Raw genomic sequence first — 21,047 nt, 5'->3', positions numbered from 1 at the left:
GTTAACTACACTGGAATTAAATTTAAAAACAAAAAACAAAAACAAAAAAAAATAATTTAGTGCATCTCATCACAGTTGTCAGATTTATATGTGTAGTGTTTTTTTTGGGGGGGGGTTTACTTCATTGCTTTTTGGTCTTATTTTCATTATTTTATTTGTATTTACTTTCAGCTTATTTTACTGTTCTTTTTCTAGTTTCTTAAGGTAACAGTTTAGGTTATTGATGCGAGATCTTTATTTTTTTTCTAATATAAGCATTTAATGTTACAAATCCTCTACAAGCACTGCTTTTTTATCTCACAATTTTTGATTTGCGGTATTTTTTTTGTTCGGTTCAAATTTTTTTTTTTTTTTTTGAGATTTCTCTGGTCCATGGGTTATTTGGAATTGTGTTGCTTAATTTTCAAGTATTTGGATATTTTACTGTTCTTTTTGCTATTGGTTTCTTGTTAAATTGCATTATAGTCTGAAGACAATTTGCATGATTTTTTTTTAAGTTCCAGTTTATGACCAAAGACATGACCCACATTGCTAAATGCTTCATGAACAATTGAAAAGAATGTGTATTCTACTGTTGGATGTTCTAGAAATGCCTATTGGATCCCGTTTGTTGATAGCAGTATGCAGTTATTTTATAGCCTTGCTGAATTTTGGTCCCCACATTTTGTTACCCAGAAATAAATGTTGGGACACCTGGGTGGTGCAGTTGGTTAAATGTCCAACTCTTGATGTCTCTCAGGTCATGATCTTGCCAGTTTGTGAGTTTGAGCCCTGCATTGGGCTCCACGTGGAGTCTGCTTTGGATTCTGTCTCTCCTTCTCTCTGCCCTTCCCCCACTTGTTCTTGTTCTCTCTCTCTCCCTCCCTCTCTCTCTCTCTCAAAATAAATATTTAAAAAGAAAAAAAAGGAAAGAAAGAATTGCTGCAATGCCCAATTACAATGGTAGAGTGTATTTCTCCTTCCAGTAGTTTTTGCATGATTTTGAAGCTTTGATGTTAAATGCGTGCACATTTAGGATTGTCTGGTGGAATTACTTTTTTATCATTATATAATATCCCTCTTTATTTCTGGTGATTTTCTTGGCTCTTAATACATATTTACCTAGAGAAAAGGGTACATATTTTCTAGTGTCAGCTGCAAGATTGGGAAAAGGGGTGTAGGTCAGAATCAATTTAATCTGGTATTAAGCTGTGTCTGGGCTTTGTTTCAGCTTCTCATTTAGTGCACAACTGCTTTCAAATATTCTGAGGACAGGATCAGGATATTTTCCTCAGAGGTCCTAGGATCTCAGCATGAGAATATTCTAGACACTTGCTTGTGCTCACAGCCAAGCCGCCAGCTTTCGGTGAACTACTTACCTCCTTGCCTTACTGTCTGACTGCTTTCTGGGTTGCCAAGGTCTCTTTGCTTTCCAATTCTTAGGATTTCCAGGCTCCCAGAGATGTTTCATGCTGCTGCCTAGTCTCTGGGTCCTCTGAGGACAGCAGCCCTGCACTCTGGGGAGGCCTACAAGATCTTGGGAGTCTCTCAGCTCTCCTGACCCTTCTCCAGGCTTTTGTAATAGATTTTAATGCCTGGGGGTGGTTTTCATATATGTGTGTTCTCAGTTCTCTGCCCATCCCTCAGCCTAAAAGTCCGGAGTGCTTCTAATGGATTTCTCTCAACTGTTGCCCTGTCACCTTCCTTCAGACAGTATCTGCCTTGCACTTAAAGGAAAACCTGGGCATCTCAACAGGATTTTTAAAAAATTTTTCTCTATCTGGGAATGCAAGCTGGTGCAGCCAGTCTGGAAACCAGTATGGAGGTTCCTCAAAAAACTAAAAATAGGGGCGCCTGGGTGGCGCAGTCGGTTAAGCGTCCGACTTCAGCCAGGTCACGATCTCGCGGTCCGTGAGTTCGAGCCCCGCGTCAGGCTCTGGGCCGATGGCTCGGAGCCTGGAGCCTGTTTCCGATTCTGTGTCTCCCTCTCTCTCTGCCCCTCCCCCGTTCATGCTCTGTCTCTCTCTGTCCCAAAAAAAATAAATAAAAAACGTTGAAAAAAAAAAAAAATTAAAAAAAAAAAAAAAAACTAAAAATAGAACTACCCTACGAGCCAGCAATTGCACAACTAGGCATTTATCCACAGGATACTGGAGAGCTGTTTCGAAGGGACACATGCACCCCATGTTTATAGCAGCACTATCAACAATAGCCAAAGTATGGAAAGAACCCAAATGTCCATCGATGGATGAATGGATAAAGAAAATGTGGTATATATACACACCCACAATGGAGTATTACTCGGCAATCAGAATGAAATCTTGCCATTTGCAACTACGTGGATGGAACTGGAGGGTATTATGCTAAGTGAAATTAGTCAGAGAAAGACAAAAATCATATGACTTCACTCATAGGAGGACTTTAAGAGACAAAACAGATGAACATAAGGGAAGGGAAACAAAAATAATATAAAAACAGGGAGGGGAACAAAACAGAAGAGACTCATAAATATGGAGAACTGAGGGTTACTGGAGGGGTTGTGGGAGGAGGGATGGGCTAAATAGGTAAAGGGCATTAAGGAATCTACTCCTGAAATCATTGTTTCACTATATGCTAATTTGGATGCAAATTTTAAAAAATAAAATTAAAAAAATATTTTTCTCTATCAATATCGCACTTGTCATACTATCTCTGAGGGTTCCAGAAAGACCCACGGGAAAGAGTTGCCCGGATGCTCCTTCGTGGCAGGGGCACTTTGGGATTCTGATGGGTCATGCCAGTCCACAGGCAACTGCCTGCTTGTCTTGCTTTCCCTTTTGCTACGTGGGCCCTCTCCTCTTCCTGCAGTTTCACCAAGGATGAGAGCAGAAACTCTCTTTTCTTATGGAAAGTGCTTTCTACTTCCTACTGCCATGCTCACTGGGGTTTGTGCTCTCAGTTTCCAGTTAAGATGTCGTAGCTTGCCCAGTCTAACCAGAAGCAGAGCAACACAACTGATACGCATCCAGTAGAGACCCTACTCTATTTGCAATTCTCTGTATTTGCCTGAGGTCTATTTTGGTTTTCCTAAATAGACAACCACACCTCCAAACAATGGAAGTTTGTTTTTTTTCTGCCCTCACCCCCAATTCCTTGTTTCCACACATTGGCTAGAATTATCACACACTGTTCAATAAAAGTGATGGCCATTCTTGTAATTTTCTTAATATAATGGCATATATCTACCAATAAGTACATATGTCCAGTTTTGGAACATTCTGTTTGCAAAGTTAAAGGATTTCATTTCCATTCCTAATTTAATAATATTTAAAAATCATCTAGGGTATTACATTCCATCAAATGTGTTATCTACACATATTGAGATAATCACATGGCCTTTCTTTTATCTGGTAGTGTGATTAATTTTATGAAGATTTTCTAAATATTAAATCTCCCAAACATCATAATGTATTTTTATAGGGTGACATTCAGCTGCATATAACAGATCCAACACTCTTCCTACTGAAAAAGAAAGGTGGCTTAAACAAGGCGGTTCATGCACCCTTGTGTAAAAGATATTCAGATGTTAGTAGTGGAGAGCGGGTATAGCAGCCCCGTCATTACCAGAAAGCATGGACGCAGGTGGCTTCTGTCCTTGAGATGAATCCAGGTTCCACAATGGATGCTCAATCTCCAACCATCATGTGTGTTGTGTATTAAAGTGGGAAATGATTCCAGAACACTAGGGGGCTTTCCCCATTGTTTTCTTTACAGCCTTTCCATTAGACACTGTCAGTAACCTCTACTTCATTACTCAGAATTTAGTAGCAAGATACTTCACTACAAAAACAATGGAGAAATGTAACTTTTTGGCTGAGCTCATTGTCAGTATGAAAACTACAGTGATTGGGCACCTGGGTCGCTCAGTCAGTTGAGTGTCCGGCTCTTGATTTCAGCTCGGGTCATGATCTCACTGGTTCATGGGTTCAGGCCCCGTGTCGGCAGTGCGGAGCCTGCTTGGGATTCTCTCTCTCCCTCTCTCTCTGCCCCTCCCCTGCCTCAATATAAATAAATCAACTTTAAAATAAAAAGGCACAGTGACTCTGTTGGTAATGAAGGGACATTGGGTTCATGACTAGTAGTCTGCTACACGTATTGTCGTGGCTTTAAAAAAAAAACCTCCACATTGTTGAATTCATTTTGCTATTAGATTTAGTACATTTTAAACTATGTTCATAAATACGAATCATAAATTATCTGCGCCCTCCCCATGTGGATTTTTGGGAAAAACCGTAAAATGCTGGATTATCTTTCCTTGAATTTTCCTGAGAATTATCAGCTATTACTAAAAGTCTAGGGCTGGGGCAGGGTTAGAAGGGCTAGACAGATTTCAAGCCAGAGATTCAATTTTTTACTTTTTCTTATTGTTTGTTGGTTGTAAATCTATTCATTCTGTTAAATTTCATTTACCTGGTAGATTTTCTTTTTTTAAAGATTTTATTATTTTATTTTTTTAATGTTTGAGAGAGAAAGAGCGTGAGTGGGGGAGAGGCAGAATACGAAACGGACTCCAGGCTCTGAGCGACTGTCAGCACAAAGCCCAATGCAGGGCTCGAACCCATGAATCGTGAGATCATGACCTGAGCCAAAGTCAGACACTTAACCAACTGAGCCACCCAGGCACCCCTATTTTATTTTTAAGCAATCTCTACGTGCAACATGGGGTTCAAACTCACAACCCTGAGATCAAGCGTTGCACACTCTACACTGACCAGTTGCCCCAAATTTTCTTTTTAAGATTAAGAACTTAATGTTAGCATTAGCCTTTCCCACAGTATTTGATTTCAACGTTGTTGAAACATTATAATGTTGTCAACATTATATCAACATTTCTACTGGGCAAGGTTGCATGTGGATTTGCATCACACAATACATTCACACAATTCATTATTATGTGTGAATCTTCCTTGGAACATCTATGACAAAACACATACTCATTATATTTTCCAGATTTAGGGAATACACTTGATCAAGTATCTGACATTCTTCCCTCATGCAAACTTTCTCTTCTCTTCTGTGAATCATCCTTCTTTACTCCAGGTATCTTTAGATTGCATCCCGTGTAATGAGCTGAACACAGGAAGGACCAGGCATTCAGAAATCATTAAACACCTCCTTCAAAGGAGGGTAAATGGTGGGATTCCCTCCTCAAGTACAGAGGACAAAGTGGGAGGGGATTCAGGAGTATCTGTGGCTTGAGGGGCACCTGGGCAGCTCAGTCGGTGGAACGTCCAACGTGATCTCACGGTTCATGGGTTCAAGCTGCACGTCAGGCTCTGTGCTGACAGCTCAGAGCCTCCAAGCAGGTTAGAACCCGCTTCAGATTCTGTGGCTCCACCTCTCTCTGCTCCTTCCCTGCGCACACTCTCTCTCCCAAAGTAAGTAAACATTTTTTAAAAATTCAAAAAGAGAAACATCTGTGGTTTGCAATACGCTACTCCTGAAGTGTAGCCGTGATTGCCAGGGTCCCAACTCTCTTCAGGTTAATGTTCATTCACATAAAGAAACTGGAGAGGGGGCGCCTGGGTGGCGCAGTCGGTTGGGCGTCCGACTTCAGCCAGGTCACGATCTCGCGGTCCGTGAGTTCGAGCCCCGCGTCAGGCTCTGGGCTGATGGCTCGGAGCCTGGAGCCTGTTTCCGATTCTGTGTCTCCCTCTCTCTCTGCCCCTCCCCCGTTCATGCTCTGTCTCTCTCTGTCCCAAAAATAAATAAATGTTAAAAAAAAAAAAAAAGAAACTGGAGAGGAAAACTGACCTTGTAAGAAGGAAGCTGGCACAGTGACTTTTCCCCATCCTCACTCTACAGCTACACGTACACACGTACCTCAGACAACTGCAGGTTTGGTTCCAGACTACCATAGTGAAGCAAATGTGGCAATAAACCGAGTCAAATGAAGTTTTGTTTCTTAACGCATATAAAAGCTATATTTACACTACACTGTAGTCTATTAAATGTACAGTAGCATTATGTCTAAAAAAAGCAATGTACATACTTTAATTTAAGTACATTGCTAAAACATGCTGAGTTTTCAGCAAATCATAATCACTGACCACAGATCACCATAACAAATAATGGCAAGTTTGGAATATTGCAAGAATTAGTGAAATGTGACAGAGACATGAAGTAAACAAATGCTATTGGAAAAATGAAGCCAATACGTTTGCTCGGTGCAGGGTCACCACATGCCTTCAATTTGGGAAACAGCATTGCCTGCGAAGGACAATAAAATGAGGTGTGCCTGAACACATTTCAGCAGTGCCACTAAATGTGTCATTTAAATATGTTCAAAGCACACCAGATAACTCATACAAAGATAAGTGAATTAGAATTTTAAAATGACAATAACTAAAGCTATCCTGGGTAATCTATACAGAAAGAACTAATTAATAATTGCAGGAAAATGTTACCAGAAAACAAAAGCTCAGTTTGCTTTTTGGTACTTAAGGAGTCCATGAGAAATTCAAAGTCTGGAATATCTCAGCCTACTTTGACGATCATGTCAAGTCCTTGGTAGGGCACCTTGAATGATGGCCCCATCAGGACCTCACACACTGTGAGAGATTACCTTAGTGAAAATCAAGATGTTCTAACTACTGAGGGCAGAATAGATTCCAGCTACACAAACACATCAATTATGCACTATAATAATGTACATAACTAAAGAAGTAGTCACCAGGCCCACTTACAAAAGGTACAAAACAGGGGCGCCTGGGTGGCGCAGTCGGTTAAGCGTCCGACTTCAGCCAGGTCACAATCTCGCGGTCTGTGAGTTCCAGCCCCGCGTCGGGCTCTGGGCTGATGGCTCGGAGCCTGGAGCATGTTTCCGATTCTGTGTCTCCCTCTCTCTCTGCCCCTCCCCCGTTCATGCTCTGTCTCTCTCTGTCCCAAAAATAAAAATAAAAAACGTTGGAAAAAAAAAAAAAAAAAAAAAAAGGTACAAAACAGTAGAAAAGCTTTGTAGTATTGAAATGTATTTTTAATAAATCATATTATTCTAGAAACAAGTTGTATTTCTTAAAAAGAATAAGTCCCTGGGCAATGGCATGTATCTAACTTATCTCTCATATGTGACATTCACAAGTGGAATGCCAAACTACACATAACTCCTATAGTAAAAGGAAGATAACATCTAAATATCCCTGTAGGTCTTATGATGTATTTCTGGTTATCCTGATTATATTTATTTACATTGTAAAAAACAAAACAAAACAAAACAAAAAACCCACTTTATATTCCATTATAAACATGCCTATCATTTATAGTTGAATATTTTCTCCAATATTTTCCTAACAATCTGGAACATAATTTCCCTTACAATAATTCTTAAATTATCTTCCAAATTAAAATAACAGTGAAGGGAACCTTTCTACTGAGGCTTTACCCCTTTTGACACATTCATAGATCTTCATTCATAATATATTTTTTTAAATAGAAGTTTGTCTTTCCTAGATGAAGAATTTCCCTAATTTATAGCATGATTTCTCCAAGGTATGATTTTCTGATACCTAAAGAGTGTGCAATTTTGATAATTCTGCCATTCATTGCCTTTACACATTCTCTCATTAAAATCCTACTGTTTAAAATTAATTTCAAAGGAGTGTGCTCCATATTCACTTGCTTTATGAAACTTCCTCTTTGCAAATTTTATCACAGTAAAAAAATAACTTTCCAAAATTCACTTCATTGATATGGCTCCTCACCTGTACAAACTTTAACAAAGGATGACCTACCGGGCTCACTGAATTCATGACATTCCGTGTGCATTTACTGTTTTTATTTTATATGCAAAAAGCAGCTTTCTGTGGGTGCCCTGCCACATGCTGTGCGTTCATAAGGTTTCTATTCAGTATTAGTTTTCTGGTGTACACTGAGATTATTTCAGTTACAGAGTTTCTCTTCTGTATGAATTTGCTGGAGTTTCCTATGAGTTGACTTTTGGAAGAAAGTTTCTTACATTTAATTCATCAATATGTTTTTCATCTGCATGAGTTCTCTGATGCATAATGAGCTGAGACTTCCAACAAAAGGCTTTCCCACATTCAGTGCATTTACAGGGTTTCTCTCCTGTATGAGTCCTCTGGTGTGCACTGAGAATTGATTTCTGAGAGAAGGTTTTTCCACATTCATTGCATCCATAGGGTTTCTCCCCTGAATGAGTTCTCTGATGTACAATGAGCTGAGATTTCCTAATGAAGGCTTTCTCACACTCACTGCACTCATAGGGTTTCTCTCTTGTGTGCATTCTCTGATGTACAATGAGCCGTAATTTTCCACTGAAGGATTTCTCACACTGACTACATTTATAAGGGCTTTCCCCTGCGTGAGTTCGCTCATGTACAATGAGTAGTGACTTCCAAATGAAGGCCTTCCCACATTGGTTACATTCATGTGGTTTCTCTCCTGAATGAGTTCTCATGTGTATAATGAGGTAGGACTTGCTACTAAAGGCTTTCCCACAGTCACTGCATCCATAAGGTTTTTCCCCTGCATGAGTTCTCTGATGAGAAATGAGCTGATCTTTCCTATTAAAAGCTTTTCCACATTCACTGCATTCATAGGGATTTTCTCCTGTGTGAATTCTCTGATGTACAATGAGCTGTGAATTGAAACTGAAGGATTTTCCACATTCACTGCATTCATGTGGTTTCTCTCCTGTGTGAGTCCTCATGTGTATAATGAGGTAGGACTTGCTCCTGAAGGCTTTTCCACATTCGCTGCATCCGTAGGGTTTCACTCCTGTGTGACTTCTCTGATGCACAATGAGCTGTGACTTCAAACTAAAGGCTTTTCCACACTGATTACATCCATAGGGTTTCACCCCAGTGTGAACCCCCTGATGTACAATGAGCTGTGACTTGAAAGTGAAGGCTTTTCCACATTCACTACAACTGTAGGGTTTCTCCCCTGTATGGGTCCTCTGATGCACAATAAGATTCGACTTTGTGTTAAAGGCTTTGCTACATTCGCTGCATTCAAAGGGTTTCTCGCCTGTATGAGTTCTCTGATGTATAATGAGCTGTGACTTTAAGCCAAAAGTTTTCCCACAGTCACTGCATTCATAGGGCTTCTCCCCAGCATGGGTTCTCTGGTGTGAAATGAGCTGGTATTTCCGACTGAAGGCTTTCCCACATTCACGGCATTCATATGGACTCTCTCCTGTGTGAATCCGCTGATGTATAACGAGTTGTGAATTAAAACTGAAGGCTTTCCCACAGTCACCGCATTCATGGAGTTTCTCTCCTGTGTGAGTCCTCATGTGTATAATGAGGTAGGACTTGCTCCTGAAGGCTTTGCCACATTCGCTACATACAAAAGGTTTCATTCCTGTGTGACTTCTCTGATGCACAATGAGCTGTGACTTCAGACTGAAGGCTTTCCCACACTGAATGCACCCATAGGGCTTTACTCCTGTGTGAACCCCCTGATGTACAATGAGCTGCGACTTGAAAGTAAAGGCTTTTCCACACTCAGTACAACCATACGGTTTCTCCCCTGTATGGGTTCTCTGATGTACCATAAGGTTTGACTTTGTATTAAAGGCTTTCTGACATTCACTGCATTCAAAGGGTTTCTCTCCTGTATGAATTCTTTGATGTATAATGAGCTGTGACTTCAAACCAAAAGCCTTACCACATTCATTACAACCATAGGGTTTCTGCCCCGAATGAGTTCTCTGGTGTGAAACGAGCTGGTCTTTTCTACTGAATACTTTTCCACATTCACAGCATTCATAGGGATTCTCACCTGTGTGAATTCTTTGATGTATAACGAGTTGTGAATTGAAACTGAAGGCTTTCCCGCATTCACTGCATTCATGGAGTTTCTCACCTGTGTGAGTTCTCTGATGGACAGTGAGGTAGGATTTGCTGCTAAAGTCCTTTCCACATCCCTTACATTTGTAGGGTTTCTCTTCTGCGTGAGTTCGCTGATGCACTGCAAGGTATGACTTGCTGCTGAAGGCCTTCCCACAAAAGCCACATTCAAAGGGTTTTCCACCCATATACACCTGTTGGCATATGAGTGGTGACTTCTTGCTGACGGTTTTACCAGATTCATTACTTTCACAGTATTTTATTCCAGTAACAGTTTGCTCGTGTTTAGATTGATGGAATGGTTCCCTGTATGCATGAAACTCACTAGGATTCTTTCCAGCAAAACCACTATTGAAATCTATATTATATTTAAAACTCATTCCATGAGTGATGTATTTATGAAGCTTTTGTCCTGAAGAATCATAATTTGTACTAAGAAGACATAGTTTTCCAAATGCAGTACATTCATAGTTTTTTGCCATACTTTCCAGCTTGCCTTGATTTTCCTGATGCCAGTCCACATGATCATCAATTTCCAGGACTTTTTCTAGAAATGAGAAAATAGTTACATGTTAAAAATAATAACACGATCCTGGCAGAACATAAAATCATCTTAAAAATGCCATGTCATGAGATTATACTTTTAGTTTCATATATCAGATCTGAATATAAATAAAACCTCAAGTATAAACATAACGAAACTCCTGGCCATTGGGGAGAACAATCGAAACTAAAAATGAAGGGGCACCTGGGTGGCTCAGTTGGTTAAATGTCCAACTTCAGCTCAGGTCATGATCTCACGGCTCCTGAATTTGAGCCTCGCTTTGGGCTCTGTGCTAACTGCTCAGAGCCTGGAGCCTGCTTCGGATTCTGTGTCTCCCTCTCTCTCTCTCTCTGCCCCTCCCCCACTCACACTCTGTCTCTGTCTCAAAAATAAATAAAAATTAAAAAAAAACACTAAAAATGAAGATAAGCATAGAAAACTGACAATGCATACAGATGGTTTCAAGTCTTGAAATTTTGCATAATGAGTAAAGAAAACAAAATAGGTACAAGGAAAAATAAGGAAAATATAAAGCAGTTGGAAGGGATCTCAGCATTATATTCTTTCAATAAATAATTGGATCAAGGGGCGCCTGGGTGGCTCAGTCGGTTAAGCGTCCGACTTCAGCCAGGTCACGATCTCGCGGTCCGTGAGTTCGAGCCCCGCGTCGGGCTCTGGCCTGATGGCTCAGAGCCTGGAGCCTGCTTCCGATTCTGTGTCTCCCTCTCTCTCTGCCCCTCCCCCGTTCATGCTCTGTCTCTCTCTGTCTCAAAAATAAATAAAACGTTAAAAAAAATTAAAAAAAAAAAAATAATAAAAAATAAAAAAATAATAATTGGATCAAAATTTAGAATGGCATCTGACTTCTCATTAGCATCACTAGAGGACAAAAAGCAGAGCATTCAGGAGTAAAATATAAACATTTTTGGAGGCACAGGTCTCAAAATTTGTATCACATGCACTCTTTCACAGGAAGCTACTTGAAGAGTGCTCTAATAAAACCAACCAAGAAAACAGATGACACAAAACAGATATAGAAAATAAAACCTGAGACTCCAGGATAAAAAATGGTATACCCAGGTTATGAGAAAAACGAGGTTATAATGGAGAAAGTCAAAAAGAAGTGATGTCATCAGGAAGAGATTGACAGAATTACTAAATTGGTTGACTGTACCACAAGAATATTTAGACATGTGAAGAAAAGTCTGGGGTTAATGATAAATACGTTAATGATGAGAACAGGGAAGACTTGGCAGACAAATAAAACAACTCAAAAGAAAATAAATGATCTATGAACAAAAATTAACACCATTGCGCATTTGCATGATTTACCTGTGGACAGAACTTACAGGGTCATAAAGATGTAAGAACTGAAGACCGATCTAACCCAAATGAAGTAACTTTATTAAGATGACTGGGGCATAAGAAGAGACAGTGTGTGTATCATGGGGAGTATGAAGGAAGGAGGGTGAAAGAGAATTAAATCATTACACTTTCATACTGAATAACCATTATTAAGGGGGAAAATCAAGATGCACTACAATAGGCTGGTTATTTAGAAAATATGGAAGCAAGTGGAGCCAAACAGGGATGAAAGTGGTTTACTCTGGGGGAACAGAAAACTGAGAGGGGGCAGGGTGAGCAGAATGCTGTTTACCACAAAACAAAAGCCAATGACAGAACGCAGACAGGGAACGAAACACGGGACTAAATCCTCAGGCACAATGACAAATATCTGGAGGCTGAACAGAAGAGAATGGGTAGACCTGATCTAGATGCCAAAATGAGAATCAGATTTGGTCACGTGTTTGGCTAACAGTCTTGTCCGTGCAGGCTTTCAGGGTCCGTGGACACCGAACCTATCCCAATACTCTACCCTTGTAACCCTTCTCTGACTGGTGCCATACCCACCCTTACCGCTCTTAGATAGCACAGCTCTGACCTCCTTCGACTTCCCAACAAACCTAATGCATTTTTGGTGGGGCATTCTCTTCGCAACAATAATGGCAGAAAATGATATTATGGTTGGTTGTCACAGGGAAAGTTCAAAGAATTCAAGAAACGGGAAACGATACTAGAGCCGATGAATGGAGGACAGAAATTCCTGAGTTTAAATATTACTTAAACGTAACTGAAGATGATTCCTGGCTGTCCCTGGAAGGTAGTCCCCGGAAACTCAACTTGCACCAGAAGAATTCAGACACTGAAGCTACAGAAAAACATTCTCCTGAATGACCGTCTTGAGTGTAGCCACAGAAGACAATAGCAAGAGAATTATGCTCAGAGAGCAGAACCAAGGACCCGTGGCCACTGCCACACCAGGGAGTCCTGGCCCCGACCAGGGTTTCAAGGCACCGCAAACCAGGGACTCCTGTGTGGCACTCACTGCAGTGGCCCTGTTTTACCTACTCTGCAATTCTCTGGCTGGTTGAATATGAATAACTTATCTTCAACTGCAAGCCACCAGACCATGAAGAACTACCACCAGGGCTGACTGGGAACAAGGATCCAGGACTTGTGTTAATACAGTATTAGAAGGAAAACAGGGGTGGTGGAATATTTTTGAAGATGGATGGACTGGAAGATGGATGTGACCAGAAGCTACCTCTCCAAAGAGGTGGACGAAGGTAGACAGTGCTGCCTACCCAACAACCTTTCCTCCCTTTTCCTGGCTGGCAGAAACCTGATTTTGTCCCCAAACCCATCCTTAAGGCCACGTGCTTCAGTCAGGGAAACGGGGACCTGTCTCCATTGCTACCTCTACCCCTCTGCCCAGAAGGTGAAGCATCATTTAAATGAGTCAACACTGGTACGCCCACTTCCCTTGCCAGAGTCTTCTTCAGACAGGGGCTGTGATAAAAACCTAACCCACTGAGTATGGCAAGTTTGAGGAGATTTCTTGGAACAGGCTTTACCACCTCATAAAAACAGCCACGTGGAAAAAGCAGTTTTTCTTCTACTGGGGCTAGCACATCTGCAGGTGTTGGCTGGAACCGTAATAGCCGTCTGGTGACCATGGGGAAGATAACCTGGGAAAATGCTGACATACTGAGAATGGCGGGAACAACCAGACTTTCGGTGATTTACTGAGTCAATCACTTAGTCAACCCTACAGCTGCCCTACTTCAGGACTTCTTGCGATGTGTACTAATAAATAGCTTCTGCTTAATAGGTTGATTTCGGATTGATGAGAAATTACAGCTGAAACAATCCTAATGATACAAACACCAACGTGATTCATATGGCCCTGCCTGTGACAGATTAAACTCGCGTAGGGAAACATACCTGATAGTAACATGAAGATGAACTAACACAAAAGGACCAAGATGAATACATTTGATTAATAAATACAATGACCAAAAATGAGATATTGGCCTTGGTGTTGGTGGGAAATGGGAATATGGGAAATTTAAAAGACTTCTCTTATAAATTTTTTTTTTTTTTAACGTTTATTTATTTTTGAGACAGAGAGAGAAAGACAGAGCATGAACGGGGGAGGAGCAGAGAGAGAGGGAGACAGAGAATCGGAAGCAGGCTCCAGGCTCTGGGCCATCAGCCCAGAGCCCGACGCGGGGCTCGAACTCACGGACCGCGAGATCGTGACCTGGCTGAAGTCGGACGCTTAACCGACTGCGCCACCCAGGTGCCCCTAAAAGACTTCTCTACAGAGAACCAAAATATTAACAGATTTCAGCAACACTAGTGAAGAAAATGGCACATAAAAGAGATTTAAGCTGACTCCCCAGTGGCCAGGGAAAGAGCTGGAAGCACAGCAGAATGAATAAACAATCAGAAGGTGAGAAGAAAGTATGATGTAGCTACGGAGCAAACCAATGGACGATTCCAGTTCCTGAAAATGAGACTGGGGGGGAACACATGCAGGGAAGATGCCCTATGGACCAATCTCAGTACCAAAAAGCAGATGAAAGACAGACGCGCTGTCAATTACCAAAAAGAAAAACAGTTTAAATCTTCAGAATGGGTATCTTTTAAAGGTTATAATAAAGAAGAAAAGTAGTGACTATAAAAAGACCCCTTGGACTCAGAAGGAAAAACAAGCGAAGCCAGTAAAGCATGAAACGAATAAGTGCTTCACCATGTAGTGTGTGAGTGGGTTCAGTGGGGTGTCACCCGGGTAAGGGGGGAAAAGGGCTCCAGGTGGAATAACTAATATCCAGGCCTGTAGGAATGCACTTAGAAATGACAGTGACAACTTATCCTAATAGATTTCAAGGACAAGGAAGAAGGTTGGGACTGTGGTTGTTGATTTAAAAATATAATTAAAAAAATATAAAAAAGAGATTTAAAAATACAATTAAAAAAAAGAAGAAAGTAGAAGGGTGTGTGATAGTCACACTGAGTAAGATAAAGAGGAAGCTTGTTTAAATGGATAACAAAATGAGTCCACTATCTTGGGAAAGTAGAAAAAAGAACAGAACGGGAAGGAAATGGAGAAAAAACGGTAACAAATGAGACAAAAGGCACAAACGTGAGTTGTACGTCACATCAGAATTCACATCAACTCTGAGTCAGGAGGAAAAGATCCAAGTATCTTGATCACTCACCTGGATGGCCTTGACTTGGGATTTGGGCCTGCAACATCCACAGTTCCTCTCCTTGCTCCAATTTGAAGATGATATCAGGTTTGGTGTCTTGATAACCTGTGAATGGGAAATCACAGACAACCTGGGCCAAAACTACCGCAGACCCTGAAGAATAGGGAAGATTTGGCATGGAGGCAGCATGTTGAAGCTGCCCTATGCCCACAGCAAAGTGGAGACTGTTCCACTAGCATATTCTGATGCCAAAGGGAGACTAAGAAAATATGGCCTTTAAATATAAGTCTAAAATCACAAGTAATTTCTTTGCAAAAGCCACCCAAGTTTCAGCACCCAAGAAGGGGAAGCTTGGAGATCACACACAGTCCTTTCAGGGAGGGAGCGCCTACCCAGGGACACCAGGTGGCTGTAGTTCTCCAACATCACACTCCTGTACAGGTGCTTCTGAGCTGGGTCCAGCAGCCGCCACTCTTCCCAGGTAAAGTCCACAAACACATCCACAAATGACAATGGTCCCTGAAAGAGCACATTCCTATTGAATCTCAAATCATTTTACTGAGCTTGTGGGAAACAACAAGCTGCCTAGAATGTCCATTGTTTATATTCTACTTTGTGAGAAAAGCTAGAATTTATTGAAAGCATCCCTTCAATGTGTATTAAATCACTCAGCCTTTCACTCAACATATGAGAATACCTGGTGCCAGATATCCAGTGAGGTGCAGGTGATATAAACTTGAATGAAACACAACTCTGTGCACAAGAAGTGTTCACCACTACATAGGAAAGCAAAGTTAAACATCTGTGAACATATCTGGGAGTCAAAGAAGCTAAGATGAACGAACATACAGAGCACAACAGGGGCACAAAGGAGGAAGCTGGCAAAGCCATTTGAAAGTGTCAGGCTGAATCTATAAAAGGGTAATGCTGGGGCAGCCACTGTGAGAGAAGGCATGTCACAACTCAGGTGGAATAAAAGGGGAACAGCTCTAAGGAGTGGCCAGTTTGTGAGGCACACGATCTGAACAAGAAGATACACAGATGGCAATTAAGCATATGATAAGATGTTCAACATCATACCTCATTAAAGAATTACAAATTAATAATAAGACGCCATTACACACAATTAGAATGGCTAATATTAAAAACACTAGTCATAACAACACCAAATTTCATGAAAGATGTGAATATAAACACCCAAGAAGCTTGACAGACACCAACAAATATGAGCTCAAAGAAACCGATGTCGAGACCTATTATAATCCAATTTTCTACAAAGAATCTTGAAAGCATCAAGAAACAATTGATCCCACACGAGGATCCTCAGTAAGATTATAAGCAGATTTCTCATCAGCACCTTTGAAGACGTGAAGGCAATGACCTGATATATTCAAAGCACTAAAACAAACCAAATTGCCAACCAAAAACCCTGTATCTGTCAAAACTGGCCTTCAAAAGTAGAGGGGGAAATTAAGGCATTCCCAGAAAACAAATGGGAGTTCATTTGTTAGACTTGCCTGACAGAAATGCTCCAGAGAGCAGGTGAAATAAAAGTAGAAAATAACTCGAAACTGTATGAAGAAATAAAGATCTTAATAAAGGTTGATAAATGAATAACTGCAAGAGGCAGTGTTATTTTAACTTCAGTTTGTAACTCCACAGTTTGTTTCCTACATATTATAAGAAACCAATGCATTTAAAAAATTTTTTTTCGGGGCGCCTGGGTGGCGCAGTCGGTTGAGCGTCCGACTTCAGCCAGGTCACGATCTCGCGGTCCGTGAGTTCGAGCCCCGCGTCGGGCTCTGGGCTGATGGCTCGGAGCCTGGAGCCTGTTTCCGATTCTGTGTCTCCCTCTCTCTCTGCCCCTCCCCCGTTCATGCTCTGTCTCTGTCTGTCCCAAAAATAAATAAAAAACATTTAAAAAACATTTAAAAAAAAAAAAAAAAAATTTTTTTTTCAACGTTTTTTATTTATTTTTGGGACAGAGAGAGACAGAGCATGAACGGGGGAGGGGCAGAGAGAGAGGGAGACACAGAATCGGAAACAGGCTCCAGGCTCCGAGCCATCAGCCCAGAGCCCGACGCGGGGCTCGAACTCACGGACCGCGAGATCGTGACCTGGCTGAAGTCGGACGCTCAACCGACTGCGCCACCCAGGCGCCCCAAGAAACCAATGCATTTAAAATAATTATTAGTTTGTGCATGGGGTCATGCAGTGCATAAAGATGTAATTCTGTGACATCAATAACCAAAAGGGGTGACGACAGAGCTGTAAAGGAGCAGAGTCTTTGCACGGTAACAAAGTTAAGCTGGTGTAATTTCAAATCAGCTCTGTGCTGACAACTCAGAGCCTGGAGCCTGCTTCAGATTCTGTGTCTTCTGCGCGCTCTCTCTCTCTCTCTCTCTCTGTCTCTGTCTCTCTCCACCTCTCCTGCTCACCCTCTGTCTCTGTCTTTCAAAAATAAATAAATGTTAAAAAAAAAAAGTAAAACAAAACAAAACACCTTGCTCTATGACTGCATAAAGCTGACACAACTCACGTGTGCCTCTTCAGAGTGTGCTCGTGACACCCGTGAAACAGAATCAAGAGTTATGAAAGCAAACCACACACACGGACACGTGACAGATGACAAGAGAGGCAGGCATAGGAAAAAGTCAATCATGTCATGGGCCCAGGACAACTGGATAACTCTATGAAAAAATAAATCTTGCCTCCCACCCACACCAAACAAAAATTCATTCGAGATGTATTACAAACCTAAATGTGAAAGGTAAAATAATGAAGAAAATGTCTTCATGAGCTTCAGATAGCAAAAAAGTATTTAAATTGGACACAAAAAGCACAAGCAATAAAAAATTATGAATCAGAATAAATTAAAATTAGAAATACCTGTTCATCAAGACAGCATTAACAGAATGAAAGGCAAGCAAAAAAAAAAAAAAAAAAAAAAATTGAACAACAGTTAATGCTATTCATACTGAAGTATTTAAAGGAGGCATGATGGTATCTGAACTATATTAAGATATGTACCCCAAACAACATGGTTTAATGGATGCATAGAGAGATAAAAACACGGATAATGCGATAAAGCAAGTATGGTAAAATGTTAATGGTAACTTTTAGGTGACAGGAACACAGAAGTTCACTAACATCTTTCAACTTTGCCCTCTGCCTGAAAATTTCTGCAACAAAATACTGGAGGTAAAGGAAGCACCCCAGGTAAAATTTGAATATGGATTTGGTATCAAGTTAGTTTTAAACTTTCATGTACGTGGATCACTGGATCTCGTTAAAATGAAGAGGGTTGTGGGGTGTCACATTCTGCATTTCTAACAAGCTTCCAGGATATTAAAAATTCATTTAAACTAAGAAAAAAGAAAATCCAAAGGCAACAAACTATCAAATATGCATGACAGAAGGTACTCATCCTCTTTAGGCAGGAGGAAATGCAAATTAAACCGAGAGATGCCATCATACAATCACCAGAATGGCCAAAATCAAAAGAGTAACAATAGAAATTGTTGGCTGAGAAAGTGAGGCAAACGGATGTTCACACACTGCTCTCTGTAGCATGAGCTGGTAAATATAGTTAAGGGTGTGGGTGTTTACAAGGGATACAGGAGTACTGATGCATAGGGGCACTTGTACCCCAATGTTTATAGCAGCACTCTCAACAATAGCCAAATTATGGAAAGAGCCTAAATGTCCATCAACTGATGAATGGATAAAGAAATTGTGGTTTATATACACAATGGAATACTACTTGGCAATGAGAAAGAACGAAATATGGCCTTTTGTAGCAACGTGGATGGAACTGGAGAGTGTGATGCTAAGTGAAATAAGCCATACAGAGAAAGACAGATACCATATGGTTTCGCTCTTATGTGGATCCTGAGAAACTTAACAGAAACCCATGGGGGAGGGGAAGAAAAAAAAAAAAAAAGAGGTTAGAGTGGGAGAGAGCCAAAGCATAGGAGACTGTTAAAAACTGAGAACAAACTGAGGGTTGATGGGGGGTGGGAGGGAGGGGAGGGTGGGTGATGGGTATTGAGGAGGGCACCTTTTGGGATGAGCACTGGGTGTTGTATGGAAACCAATTTGACAATAAATTTCATATATTGGAAAAAAAAAAAAAAGAGTGTGGGTGTTTAATCAAACAAAGTGCTTACTGCAAAATATAACCAGTACAGCAAGACACATGTGCACACACCATTAACAAAAATTAGAAATACATACACAGCAATAACAATACATATTTTGTGAATACATATAAGCAAAAGAAATCCACAAAAAACAAAGTAATTTTTAGAGGTGGGGAAGGAGACAGAAATGGAGTTTGGGGAAATCAGACAGTATGTAAATAAAGGTATAGGGACCTTACACAGACCAGTGATGATAAACAGGGCATGAACTGAGAAGTGACTAACTTAACTCTTTGACCCAAGGATCCCCATCCCTCTCCCAACCAAAAAAAAAAAAAAAAAAAAAAAGGAGACAAGTACTATACAAGAGAAGCGGGAATAAATAAACACACAACTCACCCGAGACTGGGTGGGTTTTGGCTGCTCGTGGGAAATAAACAGCCACTCTAGAACCTGCTCTGTCCTGTGATTCCTATGTCTTTGCCGAGGTGCACCAGGGAGAGGCCTCTGGTCGGGGCTCCCTTGACCAAGGATGGATTCCTGATCTCGGAACTCTCTGATTCTGTTGCACGAACTCTCTTGTTCCTGGAGAGGCGGAACCTGCGGGTGTAACAGCAAACTCGCTTTAATGGCCGGAATTCCCCTAGGCCCCAACCTCGGTCTTTTTGGCTGGTGAACGCACTCACGTGAGGCTAGGCTGGGTGTTCTGTGCTCTGTATTCAGTGTTGCCGTGGGGCAGACACGAGACAAATGCACATGGTGAGCCCAGCACACTGACAAAAGTCCCCTCCCCTCACTCTGCACAGGCACCCAGGAACCCTGAAGACGCGGCAAGCACCTAAGAGTTGAAAAATGTCAGGCAGCCACTTCAATGAGAACACAATGCTGGACGCTAAAGACTGACAACTCTGTTGTAGGCCGGGTGTATACAAGCAATAGATTTGGAATGAGCCAGTCTGTCTCAGTCAGAATTTCTTCCCTCACTATTTGGATGCTGATGGACAATTTACTTAAACTCTCTCACCAGGTTTCACATTTTGTTGTTATAAAAACATTGGGGTACGATAACATCAGGGTATCAATGCAGGTTTTAACCTTCCCCAAGCTCCCCATGAACACAGAAGAGACCTACCATCATAGTGCAAGAAAAGGCCCAAAGACGTCTACACCAAACAAGGGTCTCCTCACAAATGTTAAGGGTTATACACAGATGTGACCCAAGAGCAGAGGCGTAGATCCTAGTGGAGTAAGAGTGAGCAATGAAGGAAGATTCTGATAGGCTACACACTGCACATCCCCAAAGTCACCAATGTGTCCCCCAATGGGAGAGCAATCCCAAAGTCACTAAGCGGCCTGACAGCACTGTGACCACCTAAGGAAGTGGGGATTTGAGAAATAACTGGCAGATAGTCTCTTCCAGGCACACATATTCTTTCTCGAGGGAAAAACAATAAAAATAGTGCCCAGATCAACCCACACAGAAAAATATTCAGGCAGTGAAAGGAACAAGAGAGAGACAGAAAGAAACAGGCAAAGAAGGGGAGGGGAGAGGGAAAGGGGAAGGGGAGACAGGGGAGGGGGGAACATGGGGGAGGGAGTCGGGGGTGGAGGGAAGAGAGGAGAAGAGAGGAGAGATCCAGACTAGAAGGAAAGGAGAGAAAAGGGAGAAAGGCTATCAGATAGTAAGAGAAAAGGGTTCAGATCTTGTTTCAGAAACTAACCACAAAACACAAGATGTACATGTGACAGAAATGCGTGAAAAGAAGGGCATGCTGAACTCGAGGAAGCACAGGGCTAGAGGCAGAAAAAGGGCTTCCTGATAAGCCTTAGCACGTAAGTATGTGTTTGCTACACTTCCAAAAGAATCACTGAAAAGATGAAGCAGGAACTGTAAAACTGGTGACCTCAGAAGGAAGCAAAGAACAGGCCAGAAGGGATGAAGCGAGTCAGTGTCTACTTTTGAATTAGGTAAATA

General features: G+C 41.4%; 1 protein-coding gene across 1 annotated transcript; it reads right to left on the bottom strand.

The window, feature by feature from the left end:
* Positions 1–6,972: 6,972 nt before the first annotated feature.
* ZNF268 (zinc finger protein 268) lies at positions 6,973–20,210 on the bottom strand. The gene is made up of 5 exons (XM_058691638.1): positions 20,205–20,210; positions 19,472–19,672; positions 15,323–15,449; positions 14,940–15,035; positions 6,973–10,377 (listed from the first exon to the last, which is right to left on the bottom strand). The coding sequence occupies exons 1-5, from the start codon at positions 20,208–20,210 to the stop codon at positions 7,940–7,942; spliced, it is 2,868 nt and encodes a 955-aa protein (XP_058547621.1). The 3' UTR covers positions 6,973–7,939.
* Between the last annotated feature and the right edge of the window lie 837 nt (positions 20,211–21,047).

The sequence above is a fragment of the Neofelis nebulosa genome, chromosome 11, assembly GCF_028018385.1.
Source record: "Neofelis nebulosa isolate mNeoNeb1 chromosome 11, mNeoNeb1.pri, whole genome shotgun sequence".
NCBI classification, from domain to species: domain Eukaryota; kingdom Metazoa; phylum Chordata; class Mammalia; order Carnivora; family Felidae; genus Neofelis; species Neofelis nebulosa.
The sequence above is the reverse complement of the archived record's forward strand: the minus strand, read 5'-3'. Positions and strand labels throughout refer to the sequence as shown.